Source organism: Scyliorhinus canicula, chromosome 2 (assembly GCF_902713615.1).
Source record: "Scyliorhinus canicula chromosome 2, sScyCan1.1, whole genome shotgun sequence".
Classification (NCBI taxonomy): domain Eukaryota; kingdom Metazoa; phylum Chordata; class Chondrichthyes; order Carcharhiniformes; family Scyliorhinidae; genus Scyliorhinus; species Scyliorhinus canicula.
The window spans coordinates 98657602-98672057 of NC_052147.1; the positions used below are offsets into that span (position 1 = coordinate 98657602).

General features: G+C 49.3%; 1 protein-coding gene across 1 annotated transcript in view; it reads right to left on the reverse strand.

Moving 5' to 3' along the window:
* Positions 1–14456, reverse strand: part of mapkbp1 (mitogen-activated protein kinase binding protein 1) — a 339461-nt gene that overhangs the window by 289753 nt on the left and 35252 nt on the right. Inside the window, 1 exon segment of the mRNA XM_038783933.1 lies at positions 13835–13926. Within this exon segment, the coding sequence (XP_038639861.1) occupies positions 13835–13926 (92 nt within the window).

Below are 14456 nucleotides of genomic sequence, written 5' to 3' on the forward strand. Positions count from 1 at the left end.
AAATCGCTTATTGTCACAGTAGGCTTGAAATGAAGTTACTGTGAAAAGCCCCTAGTCGCCACATTCCAGCGCCTGTTCGGGGAGGCTGGTACGGGAATTGAACCGCGCTGCTGGCCTGCCTTGGTCTGCTTTCAAAGCCAGCGATTTAGCCCTGTGCTAAACCAGCTCCTTTGAAGCAAAACCCCTGATACCCTAGACTCTCTCTCCTCCCCCCCCCCCCCCCCCCCCCCCTCCCCCACCCTCCTCAGGTGCTGGTACGCATTTGTGGAAATCAGTGTCAAACAGCGGACACTTGGGGTCTCTGAGGCAATGCTATTAGATCCTGCGCCTTGGACAACTCCGGTGCAAACATATTTAAGTGAGCTTAACTACACACTTAAATGTTAAATAACGAGATCTCGCGAGACGCAACAAGCACCATAGAACTCGCAAGAAGCCGTTAGATTGCACCCAGAGTGTCCATCCTTCCTTTTGCTTTAAAAATAAAGTCCATGGCTGGATTCTCCATTTTTAGGACTAAGTCCCCCTGCCATCGGGAAAACTGTGATCTTTTACGCCAGGAAAACTGGCGACAGAAGGCCACTGATTCACCATTTTGCTGGGGGCAGAGCCCGCATCTAGCTGTCGATACAGCCCCCAGCACATCCGGGTCAGAGGCCGCGTATGCACACAGCGGCCGGCTGCAGAGGTCACGCTGTGCTCCATGGTGCATTCAGGGGACCTGGACCGGCAAAATAATGCCCCACATTCGCTGCTCGCTCGCCCCGGACCGCCCGCACACATTGCACCCAGCCACGAATAAAGCTCGTCCTGCCCGCCGATCGGCCCTCCCCAGACGATGGCGGCCCCGGACTGAGTCTGCAGCCGCCACACGAAGATCCTGGGTGGTGAGACCACACGAGTCCCACCGACGTACCAATTCGGCCATTCGGCAACAGAGCATCAAGGGCGGGCCTCAGGCAATGGCCTCAGGCGGTGGATACTTGCTGGTTTTCGGGGGCTGGAGAATTTGAAAACTGACGGCGCTTCCGATTGCGGTGCCAAAACGGATTCTCCACCCTGTCGCCGAACGCGATTTTGGCGTCAGGTAGCAGAGAATCCAGCCCCATGTGTACTGTCTAATGCCCAACGCAAGTTTTAACAAGCAGGCCAATAATTGGCCAGGATGCAGGCCCCTCATCCAATTAAGGACAGCTGGTAGGCTCCCGAAGCTGAGGACCAGTAGGAGTGTTGAAAGATTTGCAATCCCACTGTCAGAGGTGGGGAGATAGCTGCTGTCAATGTAGACAGGAAGAAGAGGATGCCCCAAAGTGGAAGCACCCTCTGAAGAGCTTTTAGGCATGTTAGCATTCGAAAAGGCCACAGCTACCAGGCCATTGTCAATCCCCTCCACTGGACACTGGATGGGCAAAGGCCTATATTGTGGTCCTGTGCCTATGGTGGATGCTGGGGGTGCGCGGAGAAGGGATAGGGAAGTAGGAGGATGTCCCAGCTAGATAAAAAGTCAAGCCCTCAGCCAAGTTTTAAGAGAGAGGGCCCCACATACCAATTGGAATATTCCAGTCAGCGTCTGCAGAGTGAACAGTAACAGGGCCTTTAGTTGGTATAATGGGCTTGTAGACGGGTAGCTATCACCGCCCGCCACACTCCCAGCTATCAGCCCAATTCTCTCTGAACAAAAATGGCCCTGAGGCAACATGCCAGCTGGTATAGTGAGAAACTACGGGGTGAGCCACATCCTCAGGCAAAATAAAACCCTGCCCCATTGTGTTTCACTCACAATTACAAGACTGCTTTGTTCTCCCTTTCCCTGAACAGAACGATCTACCTATGTCTGCTAAGTCGTTTTTTTTTCATGTAAGGCAGTTATCTTCCTGTACAATTGTACAAGTGACATGATAAAGGGTGGTAAATTGGAATGAGAAGTATGTGAGTATTTTTAAGTATACATCCACATGAACTATGTAAAACAGGAAAATTAAAGGGTCCCCCCCCCCCCCCCCCCCCCCACCTCTTTCCAAACTGGGTTGTGTCTGGGTGAGTATACCCAAAGAGTGTATCACGAGAATGGAATCCACAGGTCCGAAAAGAAAAAGGGGATCAATTTGTAGAACAAATTAAGAGTGTTACACAAGAAGCGAACCACACAACATTACAGTGCAACGCACTCCATGTTTTGAGGTACCAATGAATTAGAATATGCTTGTCAATGAAACCACACTGACGCATTTACAGACCTGCCAAACGAATGGGAAAACAATAATTTGCCAAATGCTTTACCCTTGAAGACAGTGCCTCTTTAAACACTGAGCATGAGGTCAAAATACCACATGGATGACAGTGACAAGTCTTTTATCTCATTTTACAGCTCAGAGAAGGCCCATAAACTGCCGAGACTGCGTTCTGGGTCAGTGGGCCATCAGAACTCCTTTGATTCAATTGTAAGCTTCTTGAAATAATACTCAGTTCCTGCCATGATGCTCTACAAATTGCAAAGCTGTGACTCTCCATCAGTCACTGTGGTTTCCTCTGGAAGGCTCTTAATGCGCCACATGTGTAACATTCAATGGTAATCTGCGAGGCTTGAATCAAGTAGAACTGCCAATTACGATTAACCCTCACAACATCCACATTCACCACTTCACCCCGGAGCACTGGACTGAGCTTCGGGAAATATTAAGTTGAAGAAAAAAAACTTGGCAGCTCTCAGCGACCATCCTGATTTGCTTGGCATACAACAAATTGCTTTATTATTTCAGGCATTTTTTTTTTAAACCTGCACTCAAATTAAAGGAAAATACTGCAGAAGCCAGAGATATGAAATAAAAACAGGAAGTGCCAGGAAAGCTCTTCCCTGAAGGAGAGTCACTCGGAGCGTTAACTCTGTTTCTCTTAGGGGGCGGCCACAATTGTTATTATGAAGATGCTTACCTGTAAATATACATGTTAATTTTTGCGTGTGTTTTTTTTTCTTCTCTAATGATTTGTAATATGTTGTATATAAAATATGAAAACTGAATAAAAAAACATTTTTAAAAAACTGTTTCTCTTGAGCTGTGTGGGTCCTACAGGCCGTCCTCCCTGTGGATGCCAAGTTGCTGGCCAAAATCTTGTCCTCCAGGATCGAGAATAGTGTTCCGGACATTATTGGGGAGAACCAGACGGGGTTTGTTAAGGGCAGGCAGTTGGTGGCTAATGTAAAAAGGTTGCTAAATGTGATCATGATGCCCCCGGAAGGTAGGGAGGTGGAGGTAGTGATCACAATGGATGCATAAAAGGCTTCTGATCAGGTAGAATTGGACTATCTGTGGGAGATACTGGGACGGTTCGGTTTCGAGGGGGGGGCTTTATTGACTGGGTCAGGTTGCTGTATCAGGCTCCTGTGGCAAGTGTACGGACGAATAGGACAACATCAGATTATTTTAGACTGCACCGGGGGTTGAGACAGGGATGCCCCCTGTTTTCGGGGTATAAGCTTGGCCGGTTTTCGGGGTATAAGCTTAAAATGGGAAAGAGTGAGATGTTTGTGGTCCAGGCGAGGGGACGGGGAGGTGACTGGGAGAGCTACCGTTTAGATTAGTAGAGGGAAGCTTTAGGTACCTAGGCACCCAGGTGGCGCGGGAATGGGACCGGCTGCATAAATTGAATCTGGCCCGGCTGGTGGACCAAATGAAGGATGATTTTCGGAGATGGGACACGCTTCCGTTGTCTCTGGCTGGGAGGGTGCAGACGGTGAAGGTGACGGTCCTCCCGAGATGCCTGTTTGTATTCGAGTGTCGCCCCCATCTTCATTCCTCGGTCCTTTTTTAAACGGGTCAACAGAGTGATCACAGGCTTCGTCTGGGCGGGCAAGATCCCGCGGGTAAGGAAGGTAATGCTTGAGCGGAGTCGGGGAGAGGGCGGGCTGGCACTGCCAAATTTTAGCAACTATTACTGGGCGGCAAATATAGCCATAATCAGGAAGTGGGTGGTGGGGGAGGGGTCGGCACAGGTGCGTATGGAGGCGGCTTCATGTAAGGGCACCAGTTTGGGGGCGTTGGTAACTGCACCTCTGCCGTTCCCGCCGGCACGGTACTCCACCAGCCCCATGGTGGTGGCGGCCCTGAGAGTTTGGGGCCAGTGGAGGTGGCATGTGGGAGCTGTGGGAGCATCGGTCTGGGCCCCAATCTGTGATAATCACCGGTTTGCCCCGGGGAGTATGGAATTGGGGGTTCCAGTTATAGCGGAGAGCGGGGATCGAAAGGATGGGGGATATGTTCATAGAGGGGAGCTTTCCGAGTATGAGGGCATTGGAGGAAAAGTTTGGGTTGGTGAGGGGAAACAAATTGACCCACTTCAATTCGCATACCGTCACAACCGGTCCACATCAGACGCCATTTCCTTGGCCCTACACTCATCCCTAGAGCATCTCGAAAACAAGGACTTCAACATCAGACTCCTATTTATTGACTACAGCTCCGCCTTCAACACCATAATCCCAGCCATGCTTATATCAAAACTCCAAAACCTAGGACTTGGCTCCCCACTCTGCAACTGGATCCTCGATTTTCTGACCAACAGACCACAATCAGTAAGAATGAACACCAACACCTCCTCCACAATAGTCCTCAATACCGGTGCCCCGCAAGGCTGCATATTTAGCCCCCTACTCTACCCCTGTACACACATGACTGCGTGGCAAAACTTGGTTCCAACTCCATCGACAGGTTTGCTGACGATACGATCATAGTGGGCCGGATCTCGAATAACGACGAGTCAGAATACAGGAGGGAGATAGAGAACCTGGTGGAGTGGTGTAACGACAACAATCTCTCCCTCAATGCCAGCAAAACTAAAGAGCTGGTCATCGACTTCAGGAAGCAAAGTACTGTCTGTACACACCCCTGTCTGCATCAACGGAGCCGAGGTGGAGATGGTTAGCAGTTTCAAATTCCTAGGGGTGCACATCACCAAAAATCTGTCCTGGTCCACTCACGTCGACGCTATCACCAAGAAAGCACAACAGCACCTATACTTCCTCAGGAAACTAAGGAAATTCAGCTTGTCCACATTAACCCTTACCAACTTTTACAGATGCACTATAGAAAGCGTCCTATCGGGCTGCATCACAGCCTGGTATGGCAACTGCTCGGCCCAGGACCGCAAGGAACTTCAGAGAGTTGTGAATACCGCCCAGTCCATCACACGAACCTGCCTCCCATCCATTGACTCCATCTACACCTCCTGCTGCCGGGGGAAAGCGGGCAGCATAAGCAAAGACCCCTCCCACCCGGCTTACTCACTCTTCCAACTTATTCCATCGGGCAGGAGATACAGAAGTCTGAGAACACGCACGAACAGACTCAAAAACAGCTTCTTCCCCACTGTCACCAGACTCCTAAATGACCCTCTTATTGACTGACTTTATTAACACTACACCCTGTATGCTTCAACCGATGCCAATGCTTATGTAGTTACATTGTATATATTGTGTTGCCCTATTATGTATTTTCTTGAATTTTGTTTAATTCCCTTTTCTTCCATGTACTGAATGATCTGTTGAGCTGCTTGCAGAAAAATACTTTTCATTGTACCTCGGAACACGTGACAATAAACAAATCCAATCCAATCCAATCCAATCCAATCCAACTCAGGTAACTTGCGGTGCGGGACTTCCTTCGTAAACAGGTGTCAACCTTCCCGCTCCTACCGCTAAGGGGGATTCAGGATAGGGTAGCTTCCAGAGGGTGGGTAGGAGAAGGGAGCGTCTCGGACATTTATAAGGAGCTTATGGGGTCAGAGGAGACACAGACCGAGGAGCTGAAGCGCAAGTGGGAGGAGGAGCTGGGAGGGGGGATTGAGGATGGTCTCTGGGCGGATGCTTTGAGTAGGGTCAACACGTCTGCAGTATGTGCCAGGCTCAGCCTGATACAATTTAAGGTTGTTCACCGGGCTCACATGACAGTGGCCGGGATGAGCAGATTCTTTGGGATGGAGGACTGGAGCGCAAAATTTGCGGGAGGACCAGCGAACCACGTCCACATGTTCTGGGCATGTCCGAAGCTTAGGGGACTTTGGCAGGGGTTTGTAGATGTCATGTCCACGGTGTTAAAAACAAGGGTGGCGCTGAGTCCAGAGGTGGTGATTTTTGGGGTGTCAGAAGACCCGGGAATCCAGGAGGAGAAAGAGGCAGACATGCTGGCCTTTGCTTCCCTGGTAGCCTGGAGACGGATACTATTAGCTTGGAGGGACTCAAAGCCCCCGAAGTCGGAGACCTGGCTATCGGACATGGCTAGCTTTCTCTGTTTGGAGAAAATCAAGTTTGCCTTGAGAGGGTCACTGCTAGGGTTCACCCGGAGGTGGCAACCTTTTGTCAATTTCTTTGCGGAAAATTAATCGTCAGCAGACCGGGGGGTGGGGGGTTTAATAAAGGTGGGATCTGTACGAGAGGTAAACGGTTTTTGCACTATTTTTCTAGTTTCATGTATATTGTTTATTTTGTTGTTGTTACTATACCACAAATACCTCAATAAAATCTTTATTAAAAAAAAACTTTCTCTTGACTTCTGGTCGCAGCCATGGAGTGAGTGAGTGGTCACACACAGGGCAACTCTGGCTTGAAGGTGTTGGTTTGGGCACTTTATACCCATTGATGGGGTAACTCCAGCAGAGGTGTAGAGGGAGAGGTTCTTCCCAAGACAGGAATGACTATTGGCTACCAGACCCGGCAAAAAAGGAGAGAGAGGATGCCAACGGTTGGTTGAAGAGATTTTGGAAGTGGTTGGGAAGTATGCAGGGTACCCAGACTCGGGGCTCCTGGCAAAGAGGAAGGAGTTTGGGGGGGGGGGGGATGAGACAGGGATGAGAGCGACACTTCCTCCAGTTTAATCCTCCCTCTTGGGTTTGGGTAGAAGCTACACACTGGATTATAGCACAAGGCTTTGGTACGTCAAATTCAGAACTAAATGAGGACCCTGAGACCTGCTGGCCCACAACTGGCCGAACTGCCACAGCCCAATTGGCTACTTCCTGGCCCTCTGCCCAATCATGGATGGTGGGCGAGGCGCCTGATGCACCTAGTCCAATTAACAGGGCCAGCACTCTGAACACCGCAACAGGGCAAAAGTTGGCACAGTGAAGGCAGATCGGAGACCTCGGGGAGTGGCAGCTGACACTGCAGTAGAGTGATGTATACGCCGCATGTTCCCGAGAAGGGGGAACACAGGGAAGTGGGAAGCTTCACCTCCTCCCTTGAAAATCGGTTTCTTTTCTGTTGACGTGGGGCCGCAGATTTGAAAAAAACGCCAGCTGAGCAAGTCCTCAGTGGTGTCATCATTCGCGATAGTATAGGCAAATTATTGCAAAAAATCATTGGGTGTGCAACAGGGAATTTGGATATGTGAGGACATATCTGTTCTCCAGGCACTTTTACCCCTACCTGTACCTGAGCCAGTGCACTCAGGGTGTGGAAAGATGCGCTTAAACCTTCCCGCTAGGGGGCTTACCTCGGTATTTATGCTCAAAACTGGACCAATGTCTTCTGACAGATGCTCAATAACATTTTTTGATGTTCCTTGCTCATTTTCTTTAGGCAGGAAGTCAGTCATTCCATCTTACCCATAAATACAATCATTCCACATCCCAGCTACATGCCCGTGGCAGCCATTTTGCAGGCAATCATGTCTTTGATTTTATTGATCATGACATCACAAAGTTAGGGGCTTCTCAAGACCGATCCATGTTCTGAAACATCCTCGGAATAAAAGTCAGCATTTTCAAATTATCAACCTGTGAGACCAAGTGTGTTTCCCAACCCGTCATGGTTGTCAGAGGGTATGCAGTGGTTAACACTGCCGCCTAGGGGGCAGCACGGTGGCGCAGTGGGTTAGCCCTGCTGCCCCACGGCGCCAAGGTCCCAGGTTCGATCCCGGCTCTGGGTCACTGTCCATGTGGAGTTTGCACATTCTCCCCGTGTTTGTGTGGGTTTCGCCCCCACAACCCAAAGATGTGTAGGATAGGTGGATTGACCACGCTAAATTGCCCCTTAATTGGAAAAAATGAATTGGGTACACTAAATTTATTTTAAAAAACACTGCCGCCTACGGCCCTGAGGACCCGGGTTCGATCCCGGCCCCTGGTCACTGACCGTGTGGAGTTTGCACATTCTCCCAGTGTCTGCGTGGGTTTCACCCCCACAACCCAAAGGTGTGCAGCTTAGATGAACTGGCCATATCTTTTTATTAAAACAGTAAAAAATATATATGAAATGAAATGAAAATTGCTTATTGTCACGAGTAGGCTTCAATGAAGTTACTGTGAAAAGCCCCTAGTCGCCACATTCCGGCGCCTGTCCGGGGAGGCTGGTACGGGAATGTGCTGCTGGCCTGCTTGGTCTGCTTTAAAAGCCAGCGATTTAGCCCAGTGAGCTAAACCAGCCCCTGCTGGTATACAAGGCCAACCGGTACAAACACTTAATTTGTTTTGGAGAAACAGGGTACCCTCCCCTCACTACCAACATACAGGGAGGGGGGATGGATACTCTGATTATTAAAACAGTTCACAACATGTTTCTACAAAAAACAAATGGTACAAGCACTAAACTTTGCGCTGGCGACAGCAGATACCCTCGCCTCTGTACCAACAGAAGGGAAAGGAAGGAGAGAGGGGAAAGGAGGGTGGTGGGGAGGGAGGGAGTCAGAGGGTTGGTGGAGGGGGGCCCAATAGGGCACTGACTAAATTATCTACGGAGGCAGAAAAATAAAAGAACCTTCAATTATGATGTGCCAGATTCCAGGAGTCCCCCAGTGAAATTGCCCCTTAATTGGAAAAAAAAAGAACTGGGTACTCTAAATTTAAAAAAAAAGATTGTCAGCAGGTGGCATACTGACACAGTGGTTAGCACGATTGCCTAACAGCGTCAGGGACCTGGGTTCAATTCCAGCCTTGGGTCACTGTCTGTGTGGAATTTGCACGTTCTCTCCGTGTCTGTGTGGGTTTCCTCCGGGTGCTCCGGTTTCCTCCCACAGTCCAAAGATGTGCAGGTTAGGTGGATTGGCCATGATAAATTGCCCCTTAGTGTCCAAACATGTGCAGGTGAGGTGGAGTTACGGGATGGGGTGGAGAGTGGGTGCTCTTCCAGAGGTCGGTGCAGACTCAATGGGCCAAATGGCCTCCTTCTGCACTGTAGGAATTCAATGACTCATATAAGAGGAAAAAAGAAAATTGGAAGACTTCAGTATGAAGGCCTGCTCCCCTGTAACTCTCCACAACTGGCTTCAGTATGAAGGCCTGCCCCCCTGTAACTCTCCACAACTGGCTTCAGTATGAAGGCCTGCTCCCCTGTAACTCTCCACAACTGGCTTCAGTATGAAGGCCTGCTCCCCTGTAACTCTCAACAACTGGCTTCAGTATGAAGGCCTGCTCCCCTGTAACTCTCAACAACTGGCTTCAGTATGAAGGCCTGCTCCCCTGTAACTCTCAACAACTGGCTTCAGTATGAAGGCCTGCTCCCCTGTAACTCTCCACAACTGGCTTCAGTATGAAGGCCTGCCCCCCTGTAACTCTCCACAACTGGCTTCAGTATGAAGGCCTGCTCCCCTGTAACTCTCAACAACTGGCTTCAGTATGAAGGCCTGCTCCCCTGTAACTCTCCACAACTGGCTTCAGTATGAAGGCCTGCTCCCCTGTAACTCTCCACAACTGGCTTCAGTATGAAGGCCTGCCCCCCTGTAACTCTCCACAACTGGCTTCAGTATGAAGGCCTGCCCCCCTGTAACTCTCCACAACTGGCTTCAGTATGAAGGCCTGCCCCCCTGTAACTCTCCACAACTGGCTTCAGTATGAAGGCCTGCTCCCCTGTAACTCTCCACAACTGGCTTCAGTATGAAGGCCTGCTCCCTTGTAACTCTCCACAACTGGTTTCAGTATGAAGGCCTGCTCCCCTGTAACTCTCAACAACTGGCTTCAGTATGAAGGCCTGCCCCCCTGTAACTCTCAACAACTGGCTTAGGTATGAAGGCCTGCTCCCCTGTAACTCTCAACAACTGGCTTCAGTATGAAGGCCTGCTCCCCTGTAACTCTCCACAACTGGCTTCAGTATGAAGGCCTGCTCCCCTGTAACTCTCCACAACTGGCTTCAGTATGAAGGCCTGCTCCCCTGTAACTCTCCACAACTGGCTTCAGTATGAAGGCCTGCTCCCCTGTAACTCTCCACAACTGGCTTCAGTATGAAGGCCTGCTCCCCTGTAACTCTCAACAACTGGCTTCAGTATGAAGGCCTGCTCCCCTGTAACTCTCAACAACTGGCTTCAGTATGAAGGCCTGCCCCCCTGTAACTCTCCACAACTGGCTTCAGTATGAAGGCCTGCCCCCCTGTAACTCTCCACAACTGGCTTCAGTATGAAGGCCTGCTCCCCTGTAACTCTCAACAACTGGCTTCAGTATGAAGGCCTGCTCCCCTGTAACTCTCCACAACTGGCTTCAGTATGAAGGCCTGCTCCCCTGTAACTCTCCACAACTGGCTTCAGTATGAAGGCCTGCCCCCCTGTAACTCTCCACAACTGGCTTCAGTATGAAGGCCTGCCCCCCTGTAACTCTCCACAACTGGCTTCAGTATGAAGGCCTGCTCCCCTGTAACTCTCCACAACTGGCTTCAGTATGAAGGCCTGCTCCCCTGTAACTCTCCACAACTGGCTTCAGTATGAAGGCCTGCTCCCCTGTAACTCTCCACAACTGGTTTCAGTATGAAGGCCTGCTCCCCTGTAACTCTCAACAACTGGCTTCAGTATGAAGGCCTGCCCCCCTGTAACTCTCAACAACTGGCTTAGGTATGAAGGCCTGCTCCCCTGTAACTCTCAACAACTGGCTTCAGTATGAAGGCCTGCTCCCCTGTAACTCTCCACAACTGGCTTCAGTATGAAGGCCTGCTCCCCTGTAACTCTCCACAACTGGCTTCAGTATGAAGGCCTGCTCCCCTGTAACTCTCCACAACTGGCTTCAGTATGAAGGCCTGCTCCCCTGTAACTCTCCACAACTGGCTTCAGTATGAAGGCCTGCTCCCCTGTAATTCTCAACAACTGGCTTCAGTTTTATGGAAGTCCGGATATTCATAGAAACATAGAATTTACAGTGCAGAAGGAGGCCATTCGGCCCATTGAGCCTGCACAGGCCCTGCGAAAGAGCACCCTACTTAAGCTCACACCTCCACCCTATCCCCATAACCCAGTAACCCCACCTAAACTTTTTTGGACACTAAGGGCATTTAGCATGGCCAATCCACCTACCCCGCACATCTTTGGACTGTGGGTGGAACTGGAGCACCCCTAGGAAACCCATGCAGCCACGGGGAGAAAGTGCAGACTCTGCCCAGACAGGGGCCCAATCCGGGAATCAAACCTTGGACCTTGGAGCTGTGACGCAACAGTGCTAACCACTGTGCCGCCCATATTGCATGACTCTCCACTGCTCACATCGATATAAATAAATAATGGGCTTGTTTCCACATGCGCATGTGTGCAACTGTGCACTGGGCTGGGTGAGCGCAATCAATATTTTATACCCATCTTGCAGTAGCAGAAGCACTAACTCCACCGGTTGTTCTCTGATCCTTGCCAGCTAAACGCCTGGGCAGAAAATTGTAAACCCGCTCCCACAATCGGCTATAGATTGATCGAGTCAAATAGGGAAAAAAGAGAGAGATAGATTTCATAGAATTTACAGTGCAGAAGGAGGCCATTCGGCCCATCGAGTCTGCACCGGCTCTTGGAAGGCGAACACACAGGGCTGGATTATCAAAGCTGGGTCAGAAAGCAGTCTCTTGGATGAATCCAGATTCTCACCCCACGATGAACTCAGTCCCTCTCACAACATTACTTTTAAATGTAAATGGGCTGATTGGGGAGGAGGCAAACCCGGCACCCAATTAGAAGCACCAAGTGACTCCAGGAGAGGGGAGCTGTCTGCTTGGCACTAGCGACAAAAGCAGACAACAGCCATGTTACAGACTGCCGCTGCCTTGCAGAGAAGAGGCAAATCCTCGAGGGCCAGCAGGCGCAACGTGGCCATGGATGTCAAGTTGAGGCAGAACACTTGACCCAATGTTTGTTGAGCTTTCAAAATGTCACAAATGAACACCAAGGGAAACATCTTTATTTTGCCCTCAAATGACCCTGACAGCTGTACATGGACAAAACCACCAAATTGGATGGTTTGGACCAGAAATAAACCAGGAACACTATTTTGTCTGGACTGGCCTAATAACAAGCTACTCAAAAAACCTAAGGGGGCCATTAATTGGCAGCACGCAGGGTTTCCCTTACCTCCTCCTTTGTCAAATAGCAACCTGTCCCAGAGGTGGTGAAATCTAATTTCCAAATCACACCCCCCTCCATTCCCACCTCGATTGGCAATTGAAATTCCAGCCATATACGCAGAAAGACTGTATGGAGTGCAGGCAACCAGTATCTCAGAGAAACAAACTAAATTCTGCAGAGCATTGAGAGGTGAGCATATTATCTCAATTACTCAATTAAACACACAGGACACACAAATAGACACACAGACACACACACACAGAGGCATACATACACGTGGAAAAACACACGGCGACACACACACGTGGACGCACACACGTGGACGTGCACACGTGGATGCACATACATGGGCATGCACATGTGGACATGCACATGTGGGCACGCACACAAACAGGGACAAACATACACATGTACATGACCACACACACAAAAGATTCATACATACACAGACACATAGCAACACACCCGGACACACACACACGTGAGGGGGCCAGGACACAGGGCACACATACAGCACATGCACACAGATCACAAGCAAACACAGATACACATAAACATGGGCACCCACACACAGAAACAAACACACTCTGAACAATTCAATCTGTAGCAACTATCTATGTGAAGGGATAGAATTGATTATATTTACACATTCCTTGCAACTAAACAGGAACAGTGTATAATTACACATCAAATAACTCTTTCCTTGCTGAATAAACAGCCATACCATACAGTTAAACAGTGAGACCTCAGTTAACTATCAGACCCTTCAGCTTAATTTTGGCAAAATCGAAGGCACCTTCTTCAGCTCCTATAAGTATCTATGTGGGTATGCATTAGAAACACCTATTTGTTCCAATTGCTTACATCTCTGAACAACATGGATACATTTTATATACAAATCATTTTGAGATTTAAGTTGTGGCAACAGAATCGTGGAAATAATTGTTTTGCAACAGTCATGGATTGGAATGCATCGAGCCTTGGGCTTTCCAGAATCTTTGAAACCGCCTCCATTGACCTTCAGTTCCTGGGGGTATGGAGCAGTGAACAAATCACTTCTCTACTTTCGGCACAAACCTTCAGCATAGAAATGGCCAAAGTTTTCAGATCTCCTTTCGCCTCCTCGCATTGCTCTTTGGCCAGGAAAGTAAACAGGCAACCAAGCATTGACCAAAACCTCTTTGCTACCTGCGGGATAGGTGGGGTGGATCACATACAGGGGAAACTACTCAATAACGTTCTTCCACTCACTTCTAACTGCGGTGTTCAGCTGCTAAACCGCATCGATCACTGCATTCATATTAATATGTTAATGCATGGATCTTCAGGTCACTATCAAATCCAACACTTAGCTTCCCAATCTCTCATGTGTTTGATTGCTTAGGTACAAGCATTTGCACTAAACGTAGTGAACAAGGGAAATTAAGTTGACAATTCTCTGAAAGAATTACTGGTTCAAAAATAGAATGGATGCCAGGCTGGACAATCAAGTAGTTTACAGGTAACAGAATTCTGAGTCAATCTCCACGTGAACATCTACTCACCCCGACGGATAGGCTACGAGTCCTGTCTTTGGGTCGCACGCAAGCCCACTGCTTCCAGAGACTGTGATGCCCAGTACCCTCTCCAGAACCACCTGCACAGAGATAGATACAGGTTAGTGAGAATTGCAAAACCCACCCAGGATCAAAAGGACATGGGCATCCCATAATCAGCCCAGCAGATAACTGCTGGCTTGTCGCACTGCGTGTGGGGAGCCACATGGGCCGCCCCACCTTTTTGTTGGACAAATGATCAACGAGGAAAATAAAAGAAATTGCTGTATAACTACATTGGCTACAAGGTTCACGTCAGCAGCTTCCTGACCGGTCTCCCATCTCCCACTCTCTGATATGTCCTAACTCATGCCCATTCACACATCACCCCTATGCTTGTTGACCCCTGATGATTCCCAGTTTCCAAACACCTTGATTTTAAAATTAAGAAGGTGGTAATGCAGGTCACTGTCCGTGTGGAGTTTGCACATTCTCCCCATGTCTGCGTGGGTCTCACCCTCACAACCCAAAAGATGTGCAGGGGAGGTGGATTGGCCATGCTGCGTTGCCCCTTAATTCCAATCAGCCAGTTAATTTTTTAATAATCTTTATTAGTGTCACAAGTCGGCTT